This window comes from Antedon mediterranea, chromosome 11 (assembly GCF_964355755.1).
Source record: "Antedon mediterranea chromosome 11, ecAntMedi1.1, whole genome shotgun sequence".
NCBI lineage: Eukaryota > Metazoa > Echinodermata > Crinoidea > Comatulida > Antedonidae > Antedon > Antedon mediterranea.
Window position 1 is genome coordinate 10,191,540 of NC_092680.1, and position 23,123 is coordinate 10,214,662.

The 23,123-nt window shown below is 33.3% G+C and overlaps 1 protein-coding gene across 2 annotated transcripts; it reads right to left on the minus strand.

Annotated features, from left to right (window-relative positions):
* Positions 1-8,946: 8,946 nt before the first annotated feature.
* Positions 8,947-21,719, minus strand: LOC140062548 (adipokinetic hormone/corazonin-related peptide receptor variant I-like). Of its 2 annotated transcripts, XM_072108812.1 has the most exons (4): positions 21,355-21,719; positions 11,526-12,020; positions 10,920-11,127; positions 8,947-10,800 (listed from the first exon to the last, which is right to left on the minus strand). In XM_072108812.1, exons 2-4 carry the CDS (start codon positions 12,000-12,002, stop codon positions 10,355-10,357), a joined length of 1,131 nt encoding a protein of 376 aa, XP_071964913.1. In that variant the 5' UTR covers positions 12,003-12,020; positions 21,355-21,719; the 3' UTR covers positions 8,947-10,354. The 2 variants fall into 2 exon arrangements, with proteins under 2 accessions (XP_071964913.1, XP_071964911.1); XM_072108810.1 differs by lacking the exon at positions 21,355-21,719 and having other exon boundaries at positions 11,526-12,145.
* Between the last annotated feature and the right edge of the window lie 1,404 nt (positions 21,720-23,123).

Sequence of the window (23,123 nt, forward strand, 5' to 3'; positions counted from 1 at the left end):
TATCCGCATCGCAAAACCCACGCGCATGACACCTAAGTTAGAATATTGCGCGCAGAAAAACGATTATGCCATTGAAAAAATGTTAGTGAGCCCTCTATTTTGTGTCGCGTCTAAGTGTGTACGGTATACACTATATACTGTATACGTACTACATACAGTGCAGAATAGGTGAAAATAAGTGACTAAAGTTATTGACGCTTTTGAACATGATGACGTCATCACACATTTAAAATTGGTAAATCATACGAAAGATAATTGATTGACCTAAACAATATATAAAAATGGGGGGAAATGGAATACGGATAAGTGGAGATGCGCTATATTAAATGTGACGAGCTACGAGGAAAGAGACAAAAATCCTATATTTTATATTCGAGTGGCCATACGATGACGTCACAATGTCCGGTTAGCCATATTGATGCATGATTTGATATCTGCAACTCATCTTCTACCAGAATATGTAATTATAAAAAAGTTCACCACGTAGTTTAGAATCTATGACTGTTTAAAAAAAGGCATAATTTTCACAAATTTTTGAACTTTTCCATAAAAAATGCGCGCAAATTGTTTAATTCTACATGCTCGTATGACGTGATTTTAAGTCGAAATTGATTGAAAATTTATAAATTTACTAGAAAAGGCTGAAAAAACAAAAATCAAGCAAAAAAAGGATGTTTTTGCCCTACGTGCGCACGCGCGCGTAAAAAAAATGCGCACGCGTGGGAATTTTTGAAATGCTCAAAATGACATGAAACGCGTAGAAAGTTGATTAGAAATTGATTTTTCACATTTTGAAATTTTAAACGCGCGTGCGCGCGTAACTTTTTGTAAAACATGCTATTTTTAATCCATAGAAAATTTGCGCATGATATGACTTAAATTTTCACCAAGTTTCAATACAAAATGACTTTTAGTTTTTATTCTATGATCAATCATTGAAATTCACAAAATCGCGCGTAACTTACGCTGCGCGACTCGAAATTTGAAAATAAAAGTTTCTTGCACATCTACAGCTACATATCAATCTTATGAAAAAGTTATACAATCATATGTTGCCCAAAATTAGAGATATGCGACCAACAAAATTCGTGGAAAGAAAGAAGAAAATAGAAAAAAAAAGAGAAAAAAAAAAAGATCCTGACAATAACAAGAGGTTATCCGCCAAGTGCGGATAACCAACTAGATTTGAACTCGTCACTACGGACGAGTTAGGTTATCCGCAGCGCAAAAGCCACGCGCATGACACATAAGTTAGAATATTGCGTGCAGAAAAACGATTATGCCATTGAAAAAATGTTAGTGTCACGTCAAAGTATATACGGTATACACTATATTCAGTATACGTACTACATACAGTGCAGAATAGGTGAAAATAAGGGACCCAAGTTATTGACGCTTTTGGACATGATGACGTCATCACAATTTAAAAAATGGTAGATTATGCGAAAGATAATTGATTGGCCTAGACAATATAACAAAATGGGGGGAAATGGAATACGGATAAGTGGAGATGCGCTCTATCAAATGTGATGAGCTATGAGAAAGAGACAAAAATCCTATATTTTATATTCGAGTAGCCATACGATGACGTCACAATGTCCGGTTAGCCAAATCGATGCATGATTCTATATCTACAACTCATCTACATTCAGAATATGTAATTTTAAAAAAGTTCACCACGTAGTTTAGAATCTATGACTGTTTAAAAAAAGGCATAATTTTGACAAATTTTTGAACTTTTTCATCAAAAATGCGCGTAAATTGTTTAATTCTACGTGCTCGTATGACGTGATTTTAAGTCGAAATTGTTTGAAAGTTGGTAAATTTACTAAAAAAGACAGGAAAAACAAAAATCAAGCAAAAAAATGATGTATTTGCGCTACGTGCGCACGCGCGCGTAAAAAATTTGCGCACGCGTGGGAATTTTTGAAATGCTCAAAATGACCTGAAACGCGTAGAAAGTTGATTAGAAATTGATTTTTCACAATTTGAAATTTTAAACGCGCGTGCGCGCGTAACTTTTTGTGCAACCTGCCATTTTTAATCTACAGAAAGTTTGCGCTTTATATGACTTAAATTTTCACCAAGTTTCAATACAAAATGACTTTTTGTTTTTAATCTATGATCAATAATTGAAATTCATAAAATCGCACGTAACTTACGCTGCGCGACACAAAATTTGAAAAAAAAAGTTTCTTGCACATCTACAGATATCGGGCAATCTTTTGACAAAGTTATACAATCTTCTGTTGGCTAGAATTTGAGATACGCTGCCCACAAAAAATGGGAGAGAAGTGTGGAAAGAAAGAAATAAATACTAGATTTGAACTCGTCACTACGGACGAGTTAGGTTATCCGCAGCGCAAAGGCCACGTGCACGTCGTACGTTAAAATATTGCGCGCAGAAAAACGATTAAGTAATTGAAACAATTTCAGCGTGCTCTTTATTTTTCGTCACGTCTGAGTATATACGGTATACGCTATATACTGTATACGTACTACATACAGTGCAGAATAGGTGAAAATAAGTGACCAAAGTTATTGACGCTTTTGAACATGATGACGTCATCACAATTTTTAAAATGGTGAATCGTGCGAAAGATAATTGATAGACCTAGACAACATAAAAAAAATGGGGGGAAATGGAATACAAATAAGTGGAGATGCGCTATATTAAATGTGACGAGCTACGAGGAAAGAGACAAAAATCCTATATTTTATATTCGAGTGGCCATATGATGACGTCACAATGTCCGGTTAGCCATATTGATGCATGATTTGATATCTGCAACTCATCTACTACCAGAATATGTAATTACAAAAAAGTTCACCACGTAGTTTAGAATTTATGACTGTTTAAAAAAAGGCATAATTTTGACTAATTTTTGAACTTTTTCATCAAAAATGTGCGTAAATTGTTTAATTCTACGTGCTCGTATGACGTGATTTTAAGTCGAAATTGTTTGAAAGTTGGTAAATTTTCTAAAAAAGACAGGAAAAACAAAAATCAAGCAAAAAAATGATGTTTTTGCGCTACGTGCGCACGTGCGCGTAAAAAAATTGCGCAAGCGTTGGAATTTTTCAAATGCTCAAAATGACATGAAACGCGTAGAAAGTTGATCAGATATTGATTTTTCGCATTTTGAAATTTTAAACGCGCGTGCGCGCGTAACTTTTAATAAAACATGCCATTTTTAATCCATAGAAAGTTTGCGCATTATATGACTTAAATGTTCACCAAGTTTCAATACAAAATGAATTTTAGTTTTTAATCTATGATCAATCATTGAAATTCGTAAAATCGCGCGTAACTTACGCTGCGCAACTCGAAATTTGAAAAAAAAAGTTTCTTGCACATCTACAGCTACAGGGCAATCTTATGACAAAGTTATACAATCTTATGTTGGCTAGAATTAGAGATACGCTGCCCACAAAAAATGGGAGAGAAGCGTGGAAAGAAAGAAATAAATACTAGATTTGAACTCGTCACTACGTACGAGTTAGGTTATCCGCAGCGCAAAGGCCACGTGCACGTCATACGTTAGAATATTGCGCGCAGAAAAACGATTATGCCATTTAAAAAATGTTAGTGCGCTCTCAATTTTGCGTCACGTCTGAGTATATACGGTATACACTATAACTGTATACGTACTACTTACAGTTCAGAATAGGTGAAAATAAGTGACCAAAGTTATTGACGCTTTTGCACATGATGACGTCATAACAATTTTTAAAATGGTGAATCATGCGAAAGATAATTGATTGACCTAGACAATATAAAGAAATGGAGGGCAATGGAATACGGATAAGTGGAGATGCGCTCTATTAAATGTGATGAGCTATACGAAAGAGAAAAAAATCCTATATTTTATATTCGAGTGGCCATACGATGACGTCACAATGTCCTGTTAGCTACATCGATGCATGATTCGATATCTACAACTCATCAACTTTCAGAATGTGTAATTTTAAAAAAGTTCACCACGTAGTTTAGAATCTATGACTTTTTTTAAAAAGGCATAATTTTCACGAATTTTTTAACTTTTTCATCAAAAACGCGCGCAAATTATTCAATTCTACGTGCTCGTATGACGTGATTTTAAGTCGAAATTGATTGAAAATTGGTAAATTTACTAGAAAAGGGTGGAAAAACAAAAACCAAGCAAAAAAAAGATGTTTTTGCTCTACGTGCGCACGCGCGCGTAAGAAAAGTGCGCACGCTTGGGAATTTTTGAAATGCTCAAAATGACCTGAAACGCGTAGAAAGTTGATTAGAAATTGATTTTTCGCATTTTGAAATTTTAAACGCGCGTGCGCGCGTAACTTTCTATAAAACATGCCATTTTCTCTCCATAGAAAGTTATCGCATGATATGACTTAAATTTTCACCAAGTCTGAATACAAAATGACTTTTGGTTTTTATTCTATGATCAATCATTGAAATTCATAAAATCACGCGTAACTTACGCTGCGCGACTCAAAATTCATAAAAAAAAGTTTCTTGCACATCTACAGCTACAGGGCAATCTTTTGACAAAGTTATACAATCATATGTTGGCCAGAATTAGAGATACGCTGCGAACAAAATTCGTGGAAAGAAAGAAGAAAATAGAAGAAAAAAGAGAAAAAAAAGATCCTGACAATAACAAGAGGTTATCCGCCAAGTGCGGATAACCAACTAGATTTGAACTCGTCACTACGGACGAGTTAGGTTATCCGCATCGCAAAACCCACGCGCATGACACCTAAGTTAGAATATTGCGCGCAGAAAAACGATTATGCCATTGAAAAAATGTTAGTGAGCCCTCTATTTTGTGTCGCGTCTAAGTGTGTACGGTATACACTATATACTGTATACGTACTACATACAGTGCAGAATAGGTGAAAATAAGTGACCAAAGTTATTGACGCATTTGAACATGATGACGTCATCACAATTTTAAAAATGGTGAATCATGCGAAAGATAATTGATTGATCTAGACAATATAAAAAAATTGAGTGAAATGGAATACAGATAAGTGGAGATGCGCTCTATTAAATTTGACGAGCTATGACAAAAGAGAAAAAAATCCTATATTTTATATTCGGGTGGCCATACGATGATGTCACAATGTCCGGTTAGCCATATCAATGCATGATTCGAGAAAAACAACTCATCTACTTCCAGAATATGTAATTTTAAAAAAGTTCACCACGTAGTTTAGAATTTATGACTGTTTAAAAAAAGGTCTAATTTTGACGATTTTTTGAAGTTTTTCATCAAAAACACGCGCAAATTATCCAATTCTACGTGCTCGTGTGACGTGATTTTCAGTCGAAATTGATTGAAAATTCATAAATTTACTAGAAAAGGCTGAAAAAACAAAAATCAAGCAAAAAAAGATGTTTTTGCGCTACGTGCGCACGCGCGCGTAAAAAAATTGCGCACGCGTGGGAATTTTTGAAATGCTCAAAATGACATGAAACGCATAGAAAGTTGATTAGAAATTGATTTTTCGCATTTTGAAATTTCAAACGCGCATGCGCGCGTAACTTTTTGTGAAACATGCCATTTTTAATCCATAAAAAGTTTGCGCATGATCTCACTTAAATTTTCACAAAGTTTCAATACAAAACAACTTTTAGTTTTTATTCTATGATCAATCATTGAAATTCATGAAATCGCGCGTAACTTACACTGCGCAACTCCAAAATCGTCCAAAAGCTTGGCTGCACATCTACAGCTATAGGTCAACCTTATGACAAAGTTATACAATCTTATGTTGGCCACAAGATAGAGATGTGCTGCGAACAAAATTCGGGGAAAGAAAGAAGAATAACATAGAAAAAAAAAAAAAAAAACTAGATTTGAACTCGTCACTACGGACGAGTTAGGTTATCCGCATCGCAAAACCCACGCGCATGACACCTAAGTTAGAATATTGCGCGCAGAAAAACGATTATGCCATTGAAAAAATGTTAGTGAGCCCTCTATTTTGTGTCGCGTCTAAGTGTGTACGGTATACACTATATACTGTATACGTACTACATACAGTGCAGAATAGGTGAAAATAAGTGACCAAAGTTATTGACGCATTTGAACATGATGACGTCATCACAATTTTAAAAATGGTGAATCATGCGAAAGATAATTGATTGATCTAGACAATATAAAAAAATTGAGTGAAATGGAATACAGATAAGTGGAGATGCGCTCTATTAAATTTGACGAGCTATGACAAAAGAGAAAAAAATCCTATATTTTATATTCGGGTGGCCATACGATGATGTCACAATGTCCGGTTAGCCATATCAATGCATGATTCGAGAAAAACAACTCATCTACTTCCAGAATATGTAATTTTAAAAAAGTTCACCACGTAGTTTAGAATTTATGACTGTTTAAAAAAAGGTCTAATTTTGACGATTTTTTGAAGTTTTTCATCAAAAACACGCGCAAATTATCCAATTCTACGTGCTCGTGTGACGTGATTTTCAGTCGAAATTGATTGAAAATTCATAAATTTACTAGAAAAGGCTGAAAAAACAAAAATCAAGCAAAAAAAGATGTTTTTGCGCTACGTGCGCACGCGCGCGTAAAAAAATTGCGCACGCGTGGGAATTTTTGAAATGCTCAAAATGACATGAAACGCATAGAAAGTTGATTAGAAATTGATTTTTCGCATTTTGAAATTTCAAACGCGCATGCGCGCGTAACTTTTTGTGAAACATGCCATTTTTAATCCATAAAAAGTTTGCGCATGATCTCACTTAAATTTTCACAAAGTTTCAATACAAAACAACTTTTAGTTTTTATTCTATGATCAATCATTGAAATTCATGAAATCGCGCGTAACTTACACTGCGCAACTCCAAAATCGTCCAAAAGCTTGGCTGCACATCTACAGCTATAGGTCAACCTTATGACAAAGTTATACAATCTTATGTTGGCCACAAGATAGAGATGTGCTGCGAACAAAATTCGGGGAAAGAAAGAAGAATAACATAGAAAAAAAAAAAAAAAAAAAAAAAAAAAAAAAAGATCCTGACAATAACAAGGGGTTATCCGCCAAGTGCGGATAACCAAAAAGAAAAAAAAAAAGATCCTGACAATAACAAGGGGTTATCCGCCAAGTGCGGATAACCAATTATAATATTCCATATAAGTAAAATATAACAATAGGCCTAATTTAAATTGACGTTTCAAAATCAGGTGTGCATCGTTCCGTGGTTACGTCATTCCGTTCTTTTCGTACTTATTGTTTCTGACGGCGGATTATGTTTTTAGAGCCATAATAAATCAATAACATCTTGACATTTTGTGCTTATATGTTAAAAACAACAATAGCGAATGTTTGTTACCATCCTCAATTTATATATTTCTATAATAATCGACTTGCTTCTTTTTTTTAGGCCTACATGATTTTATATTTTCAGCATTATTTTTAGAACTCAATTGGGCACACCTTCAAGACCCAACAAAGTTTGAATATAGATGTCCCCTGAATTGGGCTTAGCTCTTAAAACAAAGATATTTCCCATCATTCGTTTCATTGGAAAGTATCTCTTTATAAGGTGTAACTGAATAAGGAGGAGTTTTACTATATTTCATTTGGTAAAATTTATTTTTACAATTTAGAAAATAAATTAATAAATTCCGTACTGTTGTAACGTATATTTTCAGACAATAATTTACGCTAGTAATTGTGGGCGTATATTGTTATTTTTTGTTGATTTGTTAATGCATAATTATTTTTTTTAATATGTAAATTATTCATAATAAAAATAACTAAACATTCCAACGATTAATTATATTGATGATGGTGATGGTACACACCAGGCCTACTACATAGAGTATATGTACAAAAGCAGCATTAGCTGGGCACATTCTACATGGATTACCGCCTTACAGCCTGCCCCTCATCCACATCCCCGGCCTCTTCTTAAAAGACCCGATCTTCAAAGTTAGCTTAACTATATGTACAATAGATCCAACATGTCATTATCACCGTTTTATTCAAATTGACAGAAACTTAGGATGTCTGTAATAATAGTATGGTCTTAGTTCTGACAGATAAAGGATCAACGGCTTTAGTTTATATCTAAATGACGTTGTACTCCCTATTTTTATTTATGATATAAATACTGGAATATCTTGTTATATTATTATGTAGCACGCGTTTATTCAGATAACCACAGCATGCTCAAAAGAGCAACGGCATATGTAATACGGTAATCGTTTTGTGCGTTTTTTTATAGTCAGAAACGTATTGAAAATTAAGAGTATTAATCATTAATTTGATCATAATCAAACAAAAATCCTCAACCACAAATTAACCGATAACAATTAAACGATAATTAACGGATAAACTGCCTGTGGGTAACCGATTCCACTCGGGAAAAATTAATCGATAATTATCTCATTCAAATCGAATTATCGGATAAATGTGATAATTTTTTAATTGTTGCGTTGTGATTGGCCATCTGGTTTGGTTATACGTATCTTTTCGCGTAGCTGAATGAGTATGCGTGAATATAATAGATAAGATGTCACATCTTATCTATTGTGAAGCAGGCAGGAGGGGGAGGGAGCGTTTAAACATTACCTGCTGACACACCGACATCATCAATTTAATATCAACATACTCCTGTATGTTTATTAATGACAAATTGATGGTAAACAGATTGTTTCACTTCTTCTTGATTGATTCTCTTTAAAAATACTTCCTGGTCACGTGACTGGTTATGTGGTCGTGGGTTCATGTCAAAAGATGGGATCACGTTTGATGTCACTTTAGTGTAGTAGCACATGTGATTAACCTATAACATGGTATTTAAATTGCTTTGAGCATAAATTCATTTATCACAAATATTATCAACAGGTGTGCTATTATTATCAAAAAGTTCTCTGTTTGCTAGAGCATAGTGCAATTAAATTACATATTTCATTGTAAATATTTATAGCCTATGTTTGTTGTTAAATAATAATAATATCATTGTGGAACTAATTTGATGTATTTAAACGTTACAACCATCAAGACTATTTTTTTTCTATTTATTCGTTTTCGTAACGAAATCGAGAGTTTCTACTTTCAGAAGCAACAAAGCAAGCTCTACCAGGTAGCTTGAACTACAAAATGAGCAATACATGTGCTACAGCCGTGTAAATAAAACATTTAGAAATTGTCTTAAGTTATACATTTATTGACAAATTACCTACTGTCGACGTCAAATATTTGATAATGTCGAATAAGCCTATTCAATTATAATACATTGTGAAATCAACTATAGGCATAACACTTTACTTTTTAATCTAGTCATACATAAACCAAAATAAGTTATTTCTTTACACACAGCAGTCAATGTCAAAATTTCAATCGATATTGTTTTACCGATGATCAAGGTAAATTCAGCATGTCATGTTGTTTTGAATACAACAGTGAGACTATTAAAATAAAAAGTATTACTATATGTTTCTATATAACCCACCCTATCCATCTTCGTTGTAGGCCTAAAGTTTGTTATTGGGTGCAATCACAAAAAAGTTTCACAGGATAAGAACATTTCTGCCGTAATGTAATTTTAAATGACAATCTAGGCTACCGGTTGACAACTGTTTTCGGTCACGTGGTCGTAGATGCGTCCGTTTTAGAACCAATGCTGTTAAAATATGGTTCTCAGTCAAGTTACTTCAGTCCGTTCCTTTAACCTAACCCATAATACGGGCACGGGTATTACGGAATTTGAGTAAGTATTGTCCTATGTGGCGATACAGCATCGATACTCGGGTGGCGTAACTGTACTGAATAAGACCCATTTCGAGTTAAACACACTGTACCTACAATGGCGCATATCATGACACAGTGAAAAAAGGAACCCGAGTTACAAAAGCAAGTGGATGTAGGAGGATTGGGTAAGTAATATAAAATATATAGTTTAGTATCTTTATTTAGGGCTCCTATTTAAAACTATTTTTTTTTGCAGAACCTTATCTTACATATTCTTAGCAAAATTATTTTGAGAGGAAACTGAATCAATTTGAAATGTTTTTACATGTTTTTTTTTTTCTATACTTCACATCAGATAATTACCATCTACTGGAATCTGAAGATGATGTTATAAACCATTTCAGACGTACTTGTATCCAACATATAATGTTGTGTTTCATTTGTTGTCTAATTAAAAATCGTTAGCCTCTGTAAAGTGGAAAAGCCATGTAAAGACGATTCTTCAACGATTAATGTCTAGTGCACTATTTATCAATACGATGATACACAGCACTGTGCGTGCTTCACCGATACTATTTTAAAGTAGGCACATTTGTTGCTTTTCACAATATAACAGAATTTCGAGAAAAAAATTTCCAAAAATATTTCAGTCCTCTTCCGTTCTAGTATTTTGTGATTGTTCGCCGATTTGTAACATTTCACTTCCTCCTGACATGCCGCGCATCGTCATCGCCGTCGCCATGGTCGATTGCGTCGTTATTTTCGCTCGATGTCCTCGGCGTCTCATACACAAGCAGCATCTTCGAAATTCACGCGAAAATTTTATGCTGAATAAGCCGTAAATAAGCGGGTCCATACACGTGTTTAGTACGGCAAAACTAAACAGGGTTTGTTCCGTTAGCCATGTCATGTTGGACTCGTTCCGTTTCAGTTCTACGGTGGTAGTGGCAACAAAGTACGGCGTCCAGTTAATAATAAATGCAACCACGATGGCAGCGGTTAGTTTGACAGCTTTCACTCGAGCTTTTGGTATGTTGTTTGTTCCAGAGCGTCGTAATGTTACATACGTTTTCTTACCGCCATTTAATTGCGCTGAAATAAAGCAAAGTATACAATCATTAGTTAATTAAATAAACTCGAAAATATTGTGAATAAACTGATTATGATATCATGATCAGTTATCTGAATGTGAACCTATATCTACTACTTACGATTGGATTGAAACGTTTTCTTGTAGATCTTCACAACAATTCCTACGTAGCAGGATACGATGATAATCAACGGCAACAGGTAACTGAGAACTAATGTCGTGAAGTGATGAACGAGCGCCCACCTTGGATGCGCATCAACAAAATTATAACTGGCACATCGCACGTATGTTGGGTCATAATAGTTTACTAACTCCTCGAATATGAAATACTATAACAGAAAGAATAATTATGATAAATAATTGTGATGTTAATACTGTAGTCCTCTCACCAATCCTAGCCATCATTATGACCTTAGTGACAAACTTCACAAAAGTTCCCGGATTAAACAATTCAAACTAAACCACTAGATAAAATGTGTAGACGTATTCATTTATAAATGAATACCTATAGGCGGATTCAGAAGTGGCGGTGAGAGTCGGCCTGGCCCCTCCTAGATTCCGAAGTAACAAATGCACAAGATAGAACATTTTGTTAGGTTCAGTACTTATATTACAATATTTAGACCCTGCAAAACATGGGGTGATTAAAATAGCTTAAAACCTTCCAAGTTGCATTCATTTTTATATACCCATGTGTATGTCTTTGTTATGATTCACCAGAACTTACATTTGGTAGGCTAACAATAAAACTTAAAGCCCAGGCAACTTGGAGCATGATGCGGCATCGTGTATCTGCTTTCTGGACGCTCAGCGGCGTAATAATCGCCGCGTAACGGTCAAAACTAATAACAATAATGATGAAAGAGTTTGAGTAGAGCGCCATGTTTGACAAGTACTTTAGGATCTTGCAACCGAACATTCCGCCGTACCAAACGATAGTAAATGTGTAGATAACGTCTTGTGGGATGATAATTAACGTAACAAGCAAGTCGGCGACACATAGGTGCATTATCAATAAATTAACTCGTGATTTCCGCTGTTGGCGATTCCGGAATAACGTCACTAGTATCGTTATATTTCCGATCATAGATATAACGAAAATTATGATAAGTGGAACAATTTTCGCAATATCATCATTTGTAAAATTTCTTGGAACGGTGTAATTTTCATAGTCATAATATGAAGTATTCCCGTCATCCTCCATTGTGTCCAATAAATCGGCCTGAAAAAAAAAAAATTAAAGAATTGTAGAAGAAGGTTGCAACGTGAAAGTTTCTTATTCGGAACACAAGTGTATTTGATGAACTCTATTTAACCACCCCTGCTTAAATAAGCATGTAGACCTGCTGTCAAAACAGACATTTGAACTACTTACGTACCCAAAAATGATAACAAATATCATAATAAAATCGAATAAGAATGAATAATACACAGAAAGAACGTGGCAAAAATTAATAAATGAGAAAGATAGTGACGTTCGTCGCTTGTTTGACCATATTATGCACACATCACCTACATTTTGCAAGAATCGCCGATTTGAACATATCACATGCAAAACTCGATTGAGCTCATGTTAAGTCAGGAACGCATCAATACATAATACCGACGATTTCCGGAATTCGATAACCACTGAAAGTAAAATCGCCTAGACCTAAGATTAGATTTTTTAAGGCAGTTACACCGAGCTAATGCAAACTTGAGCTGCATAAAGCCGACAAAAACAGTTCGGTCATGTAATTTGTAAAATGTAATATTACAACACCATAAGCAAACTACGAAAATATGTATATGTAGCAAATTTATACTTGGAAAAAGAGAGTTATTTTTAGAAAATTATAGTATGGGAGCCCGTTACATATGATTTCACCCCATTGCACCCAAAAGGTTTGACCCCTAAATGTTGTTAATAATATCAAAAGACTTTCCAACAAAATTCCCATCTGAATCATGGACAAAAGTTGGTACAAACATAGAAGTGTGTGAGGACATAAAAAAAATGATATATTTTTGTTCTTAATATCAGGTCGGAAAGGTCATGTCAGCCCCCTATAAAGTTATAGTTAATTTCACCCCATCTCACCCATGAACCAACATTTGTACAACATTGTAGTGTGTCAATACATAACAACAACAAAACAAAACTAACAAAATATCGGGTCGGAAAGGTCATGTCAGCTGCCATTAAAATAGCCCCATTCACGTTAATTTCAACCCACGTCATCCATACCAAAATCGGTAAAAAAAAGTCCGAAACTGACAAAATACCAGGTAGTAAAGGTTATGTCAGAGCCTCTTACAGTTCCATTCCTTTGTACCCCAGCACACCTTCCCCCTTTTGGTATGTGATACGTAATATACTAGGCCTACTATGTTTCTACCAATTTAGTATGGATGACGTCGGTTGAAATTAAAATGAAGGGATCACGTTAAGAGGGTCTTACCATCCCGACCTCATATTTTGTCATTTTTTATTTTTTTTTTCTTATTTACTCACATACAAAATTTTTTGACAAAATTTAGTTCATGGATGAGATGGGGGGGGGGGGGTAACTATGACCTGACATGACCTTTCCGACCTGGTATTTGTTTTTTTATGTCCTCACACACTTCTTTTTTTGAAAAAATGTTGGTCCATGGGTAAGATGGGGTGAAATAAACCGTTTTGGAGGATTTCCGAGGGGTCCTGGAGACTAGACCCGACCCCCGGGGTCAGGCTGACAAACTTTTTTTTTAAATGTTTTTGGTAGTATTAACAACGGTCGTATGTACTGAAATCATATGTTAGCCTATTAATCATATGCTGGCATATTAAGGTCTGGTTATATCAATAAGGATATATTATTTTCATTAGGGCCTACATATAGGCCTAATTAGCATTTTGAAAGAAAAATAACAATGTGTCTATAATAAAGTAATAATGTTACACAATGGGAAGACTTTTGATTTAAAGACTCTTTACTTGAAATAGACTAATCGGTTGATTAATTGGATTTAGGTTATTTATCTCTTTCTTTGATGACATTAAAATTATATATAGAAACGCAAAACAAAATATTACTGTATATAATAGGTCTATTTGCGTCAATGAAGAAATAAACTCATATTTTGTTGAGAATGTGTCGCATTAACATCTAAACCTTAGAATAACAACTAACATCGTTTTGTTATTATAAAGTTTAGTGATAATTTTAGCTAAGATCAAATATTTAAACTACTTTCCAAGAACGGTACGCGCACATCAATAAAGCTAAAATCCTGACATTCAACAAATATTAATTAAAATGATGATACTTTTAAAGAATAGTTCTTGCCTTTCACAAATTACGAGACTATAACTATTCATAATGTAATTTTACCTGAAATTTATTTTATAAATTTGATACACGTTTGAAGCTCTTTGATCGACTTTGAAAAGCGCTATATAAGCAATTATAATTATTTATACATACAATGATTTTTATTAGAAACTTTATCGTTTTGTAAGAAAAATTCAGCTCTGTTTACACTATCAAACTTAGTTTGACAAAACAAGTGTGATGTCCCCAAATGTGGTAGTGATATGCCAAAATATGGTAGTGATAATGATATATCCATGTATGGGCACATCACATTTTGTGTCACATAAAGTTTGGTAGTGTAGACTGACTTTTAGGATTAAGGTAAGTGTTATTAGGGTGGACAGATGAAGTGTTTCGGACGGCGCGCCGCCCCCTCTTTCCATGAGAATGCACCGTCTTCATTTTGATGGTACAGTAACAGTAGCTCCGAGCCTCTTAGAGGATTTTGTAAAATTGGATTTGTACGGAACGCCTAAAGGGCAGTGATCGACACAAAATTGATGTCTATAAAATATAGTAAAATGTACCGATATTCCTCTGAATTTGAAGAAAACAACAGATTTGTATCCAATCGTGTACACAATAATTAACTTTCGCTTAAATTACTATATTTTGATCATTTATTGTATACCAATTATTAGAAAGCACTACATGATACCATTAACGTATATTCATGAACATGTTGAATCTTCTCGTGCTAGGGAATTTATTATATACGAGCAATTACATTGACAAATGAGCGTATGACTTTTCTTAATTTATTACCGTCTAATAGACCTAATTACCGACATTTAATTAGCTTTTTCTTTATGTGAGGTAAATTTCACTTGCTTATATAATTGCCAATAACACCAAGCTGAGAGTCACGTGAACAAATCGATGGTATTATTGTCATGTTACACGAGAGTTATAGTAGCAATGAAGATTCAAGATTCAAGATTCAAGAAATTTTATTTGTCCATAAAAATGGAAATTCACTTTGCTTGGTAGATTAAAACAACAATATTGCAACAATTTAAAAACGTGCAGTATTATAACAGATTAAAAATACAAGATAAAAAGTTAAAAATACTGTTAAAAATGTAAAACTATTAAAAATTGCATTAACGTCTTACATTAGAATCTTGAATCTTGAATCTTCTGTCTTCAACATAACCTTAGAAGTGTCTTCAACATAACCTTTGAAGTTTCTCGGGGTAGGAATTCTTTAAAGTGGGAAATCACATTGAAAAATTTGTATTTTTTTCGGTGGTATTTATTAGTCCAATAGCCTAATTGTCGACATCTGAAGTAGAACGTGCAATATTCATATTCAATATTCTTATTATTCACTTGAAGTGAGGTTTAGGCCTACCTTTTTAGATCTTAATGCTCGACACTGCAGAAATACACTGCCCATATGAATGAATTTAAAAATTATAAAATTACTCTACTCTACCAGAATCCCCTTCTCGATCTTCCGAAAGATGCACTGGGTTATTTAATGTGCATGTGAGCTAGTACATTGGACCTCAGCCTAGAAGACTTGTCCTTATACCACCAGGACTATGGTCGAGGAAAAGTCTCGAATCTGATTTATTTGTGGTTTGCGGTGCCCTTGCCTTGACTCGACAAGTAATTAAAACTCAACTTGTAAAAGATCATGATGAAAAATTAAAATGTGTTTGTTATTAAAAGCTATGAAAATAACATATTATTTGACAAAAGATGATTATAAATTATGAAAAGCCTACACAGATTAAATTAATAAACCTTTTAGAAGGTTACATTGTTAAAATCCCTCGGGTATTACACGATTCATGATCCGTGATTCCATGTCTTAAGTACGTTTTCATCAATACAATTTGATTGCAGTATGTGTGACCGTACTGAAACATCAATGAGCGAGTAATAGGCCCACTGATCAGTATTGTTGTGCTGCTGCTGTGACATCCCAGAAGGTGTCACAATAATCATAAGAAGATTATAAATAAAAGATATTTCTTTAATGCTCTTACCTTTTTAAAATTCAGAAAAGTATATTAAAAAATGATTTTAATAATTGACATAATCAAAGAATATCTTTGTTTATGAATTAAATTATTGGTGATGATGCTGATTATTATTAGGAGAAGGATGATGATGATGTACGCTGATTTTACATTTTGTTTTCGTAATGAAAGTTACCATTCCCTGTTTGTCGAACAGTTGGTTGTGTTTATGATGAGTTTATTTATCTGTCCAGATTTCATATTGACTTTAGCAAAGCAACTGTCATCGATAATTTATTTTTCTAGGTAAATCTCCTTTGAATCATGTTAAACTTGGGAAAAATGAATACGATAATACTGTATATGATATAATGAAATCGTTTACAAGACTGTAACATTTTGGCCCTGTCCAGATGGTTGATAACGATGAAAAATAAATTGTGTAAACGTACAACGTATACCATCAAAATATTTCTCCTTAAAAGAATGATAAATAAAGATATTTTTAAAAAGTAAAAATATCAATAAAAGTACCTAGGATAAATGGAGAAAGCATTATAAAAAGTTACCTTTATCAGCATTATAACTTAACTGCTATAATGCAAAACCCGGAATAAAATTGATAAATTTAGATTCTTAAATAGAGTTACAGATGACTTAATAGACATTTAAATTAGGTTATACAAGATTTTGATAAGGATAATAGAATGATACAGGACTAAGGCATTCAGTTGTCATGATCTCTCTGTGAGACTCATGTCACTATTCACAGAAACCATATTTGGCCAGTTCAATCAGCTCAGTCGGTTTAAATGAAATTGTATCAAGATCACGTGCCTTTTAAAATTGTAGTATGGACACATGTGACTCAATACAAGTTTTTCCTATTAAATGTAGTTTTTCGTATAAATAAATGTATTTAGAATCTGAACTTATGTTACCATCAAACCACAGTAGCCAGCTACGACTGTTAGACCTACATAAACACCGTACTGATGAAAATATGACCAATACCATTCACCAAACAGAGAGGTGTAAAACATGACGACCTATAACTTGCCAATGTACACATTATAAGTACATGCAAGACAAAGTACCTAATAAATTATAGTTAGACTATCTTAAGGTAACTGCGCGGAAAAAGTTCAAGAACTACATTGTGGATATCACACCCCCATTACTCAGTACACTATTTATTTTCAACAAGCTTGATTGATTTAATTCAGATTCTTTTACTTAAACATCACGTTTTAGGCTTCGTTTTCTCCTAAGATTTATCAATCGAATTACGATTTAAATTTCTCATTCAGTAGTAAATCGTTTATTGACTGTCAAACAGATATTATTTCACTTTATCTAGTGCATGTGAGGACATTCATGACTCTACGTGTAGTTAATCTCAACTTCAAACAGGCAAAATAGTGATACTTTCCACAATATTTTTGTTGATGGCTGTAAACGGTTAATAAATTCACAATGTAATTTTGAAGGATAATTCTATGGCACTTTTTTCTTTTACTTCGTAAACCGCTTTCTTTCTCTCTGTAGTACTTCACCTTATTCCGTGATCCAATGGGCTATTAGGAGGCAGCATATTCGAAAGAATATGAATGTTTGCTTAGTAGGACTTTTGATGGAAAGTTCAACAGATGCACGGTAAAACTTCGTGGTTCATGCTATAAAAAATAATATTGTGCATCAAAAAATGTCTATACTATATCATTTGCGATAACCTGAGAACTTTTACGCTAACTGTGGTGTCGTCCCAATATCTCCGCATGCGCACAATTAATTAACATGACGTAGTTTGGTCGTCGGTCTCGCAAATCAAAAGCTCCCTAACTAAATGTCCTACCTCTTATCACTCATGCTTATATACATTATGTTTGAGGTTTGTTACACTAGGCATAAGGTCACGGTCTAAGAAACAAAATCAATCTCAAGAAGCTTTATTTGTTATTCACTTGATACTATTATTTAATTAATATCAATTTATTACCATACTGTATTTCACCCGATTCCCGCTATCCGTAATCACATGTGATTCTGTATTACGGAATTTTCCTATTGGATACTGGGCAAGCATTAGCACTGAGAGTCGGGTAGGCCTAATACTTTACTATAACTACGAGTTTTAAAATATATTAATCTAGTTGCTAGTAAAGTTTCATTAGAATTCATTAACACTATCATTCAGTCGTAAGAAGAAGTCGCTAGCCTTAACATTTCATTACTTTCATACGACAAAGGAACTGTATGATAAAACTGCAGTCACTGTGTCTATTCTGTGCTATAACTAACGAATATCGAATTAAATACAGGTAGGTCTCTCCAATTAGAATAACTTTTAATTTGGATTAATTCACAGCGATGACTAGTATTGACTAATTATAGCGCTGATATAACACAAGAAATGACCTTTTGGACATTCATGTGGGTTTAATTTCTTATAATTTTATTGTGGCATATATTTTATTAATATAATTTTAATAATTATAAACTGGTCAAAATGGGCAGATGAAATTGTATAAACACATTTTCCTGGTTACATTTTAAAGAGAAGATTGATTTAATTATCCGACAAAATAATTAGTAATTGTGAGCCGAACGTAGACTCGATTCTCAATCGGTATCATTCCAATTCGGAAGAATCGGCTGTAATATGTTGGTTTTGGGCTTCTGGGAATAATCTCTAAGTACGTCCCTATTAACCCGTAATGTTACTTAAATGTATCTATGTAAATATCATGTTTCTACTTTGTCATTAAAATCAAACAAAACCACACTACAATTAAAGAATTTTAGCAAACTGGTCTATAAAATGTAACTGCAAAATATGAATACAGTACATCATAATGGGTATTCATGACGCTGAACGATGTCATCCCCTTTTTTAAAGGTAAACAAAGATAGAAAATGACCGTTAGATGAGGAATACTATAATCCTATGTTCATCCCACATCTCTCCCAATCCTGGAATCAGTCAATGTATGCTTCGTTACGTTTTATCATGCATGTAGAACATATTTTATTAGGCCTATTATGATTCTGAATTTATATAAATATTATCACCATCAACTAAAGATGAATTAAATCTGTTCTTGTCATTGTCATTGAATTATTTTTTCCAAATAAAAAGAATGTTGTATTTATTGTTACGTATAGGCCTACTCCATATTAGCAAATACCTTAGTTTTCAATTTATAGACCTATTTTAATCACGCTACACAGGACCTTGTAACAATTTTAGTTCCTGTTTGAAAAAAAAATTATAAACGTAATATTCAATATTTAAAAAAAATAAGATGTTATTTAAGTCCATCAAATGGTCTTTAATAAACAAATTCTCTCCTCTTTAAAAATTGTGAGATTGTATTTCCTTTTATTTTCGAAACAAAAAATGCACGAATATGCAACAGTTGTATGCGCGCGTAATCTATTCATGTTGTACCGCTGACGAATTCATTTCACAATATAATATTACCGATTAGAAATATTATTTAAATAAATGTTAAATAATAGTACGTTTTGGTACAAGATTATCTCATGACATGTGCTGTTTTAAAAAATAAATGCGCCTTACGTATAAAACACAAGTACCTATCAACAGTTGTATGCGCGCGTAATCTATTCATGTTGTACCGCTGACGAATTCATTTCACAATATAATATTACCGATTAGAAATATTATTTAAATAAATGTTAAATAATAGTACGTTTTGGTACAAGATTATCTCATGACATGTGCTGTTTTAAAAAATAAATGCGCCTTACGTATAAAACACAAGGATTTTCTTATTCTTAGCAGTTGGAAGTTTAATGACAGTAAAAAGCTTTTTGACTTTTGAGACTTGTCGAGTGCCGTGTTTAGTGTGTGTCCACAGGGTACAATTTACCAAAGGCACAGTCAGTTTGAGATATAGTTCAATATTTTATCTTCAATTCAATAGATATATCGACATGAAACAGAATCACTAACGGTGGAAAATGCAAATGTTGAGGGTGAACTTGTTAAAACATGTTCCCAAAATCTGAATTTAAAAACTAGTTTTCATTCAATTTATACTCAAAATATCCAAAATCATCAGATCAGAAATGATTGTTGTTGAATAGAAGAATAAAGGTAGTAATCACAGTTTGTGTATTCTAAAATAATAAACAACTAAAAATTGTATTCAATATTAATTTACTATCGGTACGTAATGAATGGTGTTTTGAAAAATACTAATATTACTCACAATTGGTAAGGCTTATTATGGGTATAATACCAATGCAAATTTATTGTTTATAATAATTTGTTTTATTTAAATCATCCGTTTTTACACAATGCAAGGTTGATTAGCATCGAAGGTGCCGATTGTACTTCGCATCTAAAATGCCTAAGAAAAGTACACATTGAGGATTTATATTTTAAGCCTAGATTATCTTAAGTGCAACATGTGTTGATATATTTGCTTAAACGATTAAGCCTGTATTAAGGAAAATGTAGTAGTTTTAGGTTTCTTCTCTCCGCTGATGATATAGAAATTAGGGAAAAATAAGCTGTTGATATATTCTGGACTGTTTTTTTACATGACATTATTAAAATGTCCAGTATCATAGGCAGATTATGTTATACATCACATGTGTCTGTATCATAGTCTAACCCCAATACTGTTTAAAGCAAGGCCATTTGACGCGTTTGACAAAAATATGAAATTACTGTATTCCTACCTTAATTCATTAAAAAGTTATTTGGCTCTTGTTATTATATATATATAGTATGGTATACCATACCATACATATTCATTTAAATGAACCATGGAGGAATGTGTTTATATTATCGGACTAATTTATCCAAAACGTGAACCGATTTGTGAAACTCATTTTACTAGAAAGTAATTAGCAAAGTTTTGGTTAAGGTTGCTTCACAGAAAGAAAATAACAAATCAAATGAACCAGGTAATGTTGTTACCACCAAGTAGCAGCAGGTCGGGATCGTTGTAGACGTTATTAGTAGATAAGGTACTCTCTGTGCAGTTTTTAAATATGAACCCAGAAGATAATCAATTGAAAGGAATTAATGATGATGACAATGATTTATGATGATTTTTATAATGATGTTGATGATAATTTTGAGAGGTAAAATTTGGGTAGGAATTGATAATGAGATAAATCAGAAATACAATCAAATGGAATTAGAAACACCCAACAACATTAAGACATTTACGTTGCTTAAAATGGTTACACATAAAATATGGTTACTTACCTGTGTTAAAAGCTAAACCGATTTCTTAAAGTTGTTTTCCAAGTTTGAATCAAGGCGGTGACAGATTGTCTCAACGTGCGCTGGTAATGTGTTTTCTTTACTTCTGCTAAGCAGACTAAAGATGATTCTTATACGGATTCTGTAAATGCTAATAACAGTTGATCTTCTAAACACAGTATTTGTTCAGAAGACCGGGAGGTGAAACAACTGAGAATGAGAAAGAATTCATTACGCATGTACGATTACGACGCATCCAATAAGAAACGCCGAATAAAATGCACCAAACGTCCATGTAGTTTTGATTGTGTTTGGGTACCGTACAAATTGGAGCCAGATAACTATAGTGTCTAATAAGAACGTAATTTAGAATCGCATCTTTATTAATGTTTTATTACATTAAGTAGCCAGGTAGGAATAATGACCAGGCATAGTACATTGTACATTTCCACGAGTATATACGCAAAGACGATACTGTGGTATTTTACCGTACACAAAGACGATAAGATTGCGAGTAATGAACCAACGTGTATTACGTCATCAGATTGAAATTGCACTCACCACCTTTTATCTGTCTCTTTAATGTTCCATCGTAGGCCTACACATACAGCCATACTTACCGTATTTAACCGTATTTATTCCCTCGGGTTATGTCACCTAAGCCAGTCGCATGAGCAATATATATTGTATGTATCACTGCAATAACACCGTTTTATTATATTGGTATTTGATTACAGTAGTTTTACAACATTATGTTATCTACTTAATTTTTTATAGTTCATTGGAATTTTATTATAAAAAATTGTACTAAAAAGTGAAAATAACGATATATTACAAATTGTGATTCAGCCTCCTTAGCTCATCTGGCGATATTTATGGGCGAGCTTTGATAGTCATGAAACGAGATTGCAACTTTTTCAAAGAAATGTTCTAATAGAAGACTAAAGAAAAAAACAAACCACAGTTTATAATTGTCTGATTAAACAAAATCATGACTCTTTTAAATGAAAAAGATAATTTATTTTAAATTTAAAAGTGAGGAAATGTCGTGATGGCACTAGTTACTCTTCATTGTGCATGATTAATCTTTGTAATGATTGTGTAATGTATACAGTATAAAATACGTGTTGCCATGTTAATTACTGGTACCAGTGGATCTGAGGATAAATGCATGTGCAGAAGCCATCGTTGTTGTAAATAAAGAACGAATTAATTTGATTTGATGTCATTACTTTGTACTTTGATGTGTTTTATCAGATGAAAACTATACGATTAGCATTACTGGAAATAAAAGCTGCAATAAAAAAGTCATACTCTGGACATATTATTACAATAGACCCAACGCAGTCATTAAGGATGAGCATGCATTAAATAGGAGACACTGATACAAGTTTTATTCTAAAAGATAAACTAATCTTAGTGTTCCCAATTTCTTTTCCCAATTACGCTGCGCATAAATCACCATAAGTCAGTGATGAGTGCGTAGGCCTAATGTAACAATCACAGGAAATACATTCACAGACAAATTGTATACATTATTTCTATCCCTTATTTATACTTTTTATTTTATTTTTAATAACTTCTAGAAAACCTTGTGAGTTGATTAACTATTATAGCAATATTTCATAATACAGCATCTCATTTATATCACATGTGGTGCCTGTATCGTGTAAGGTTAGGTTAAGGGTTAAGTTACTACTATATAGATACATGTGATGTTGTATTACCAAATATTTCTATGATACTTCGGAAATAGATACAGTACCGAGAAT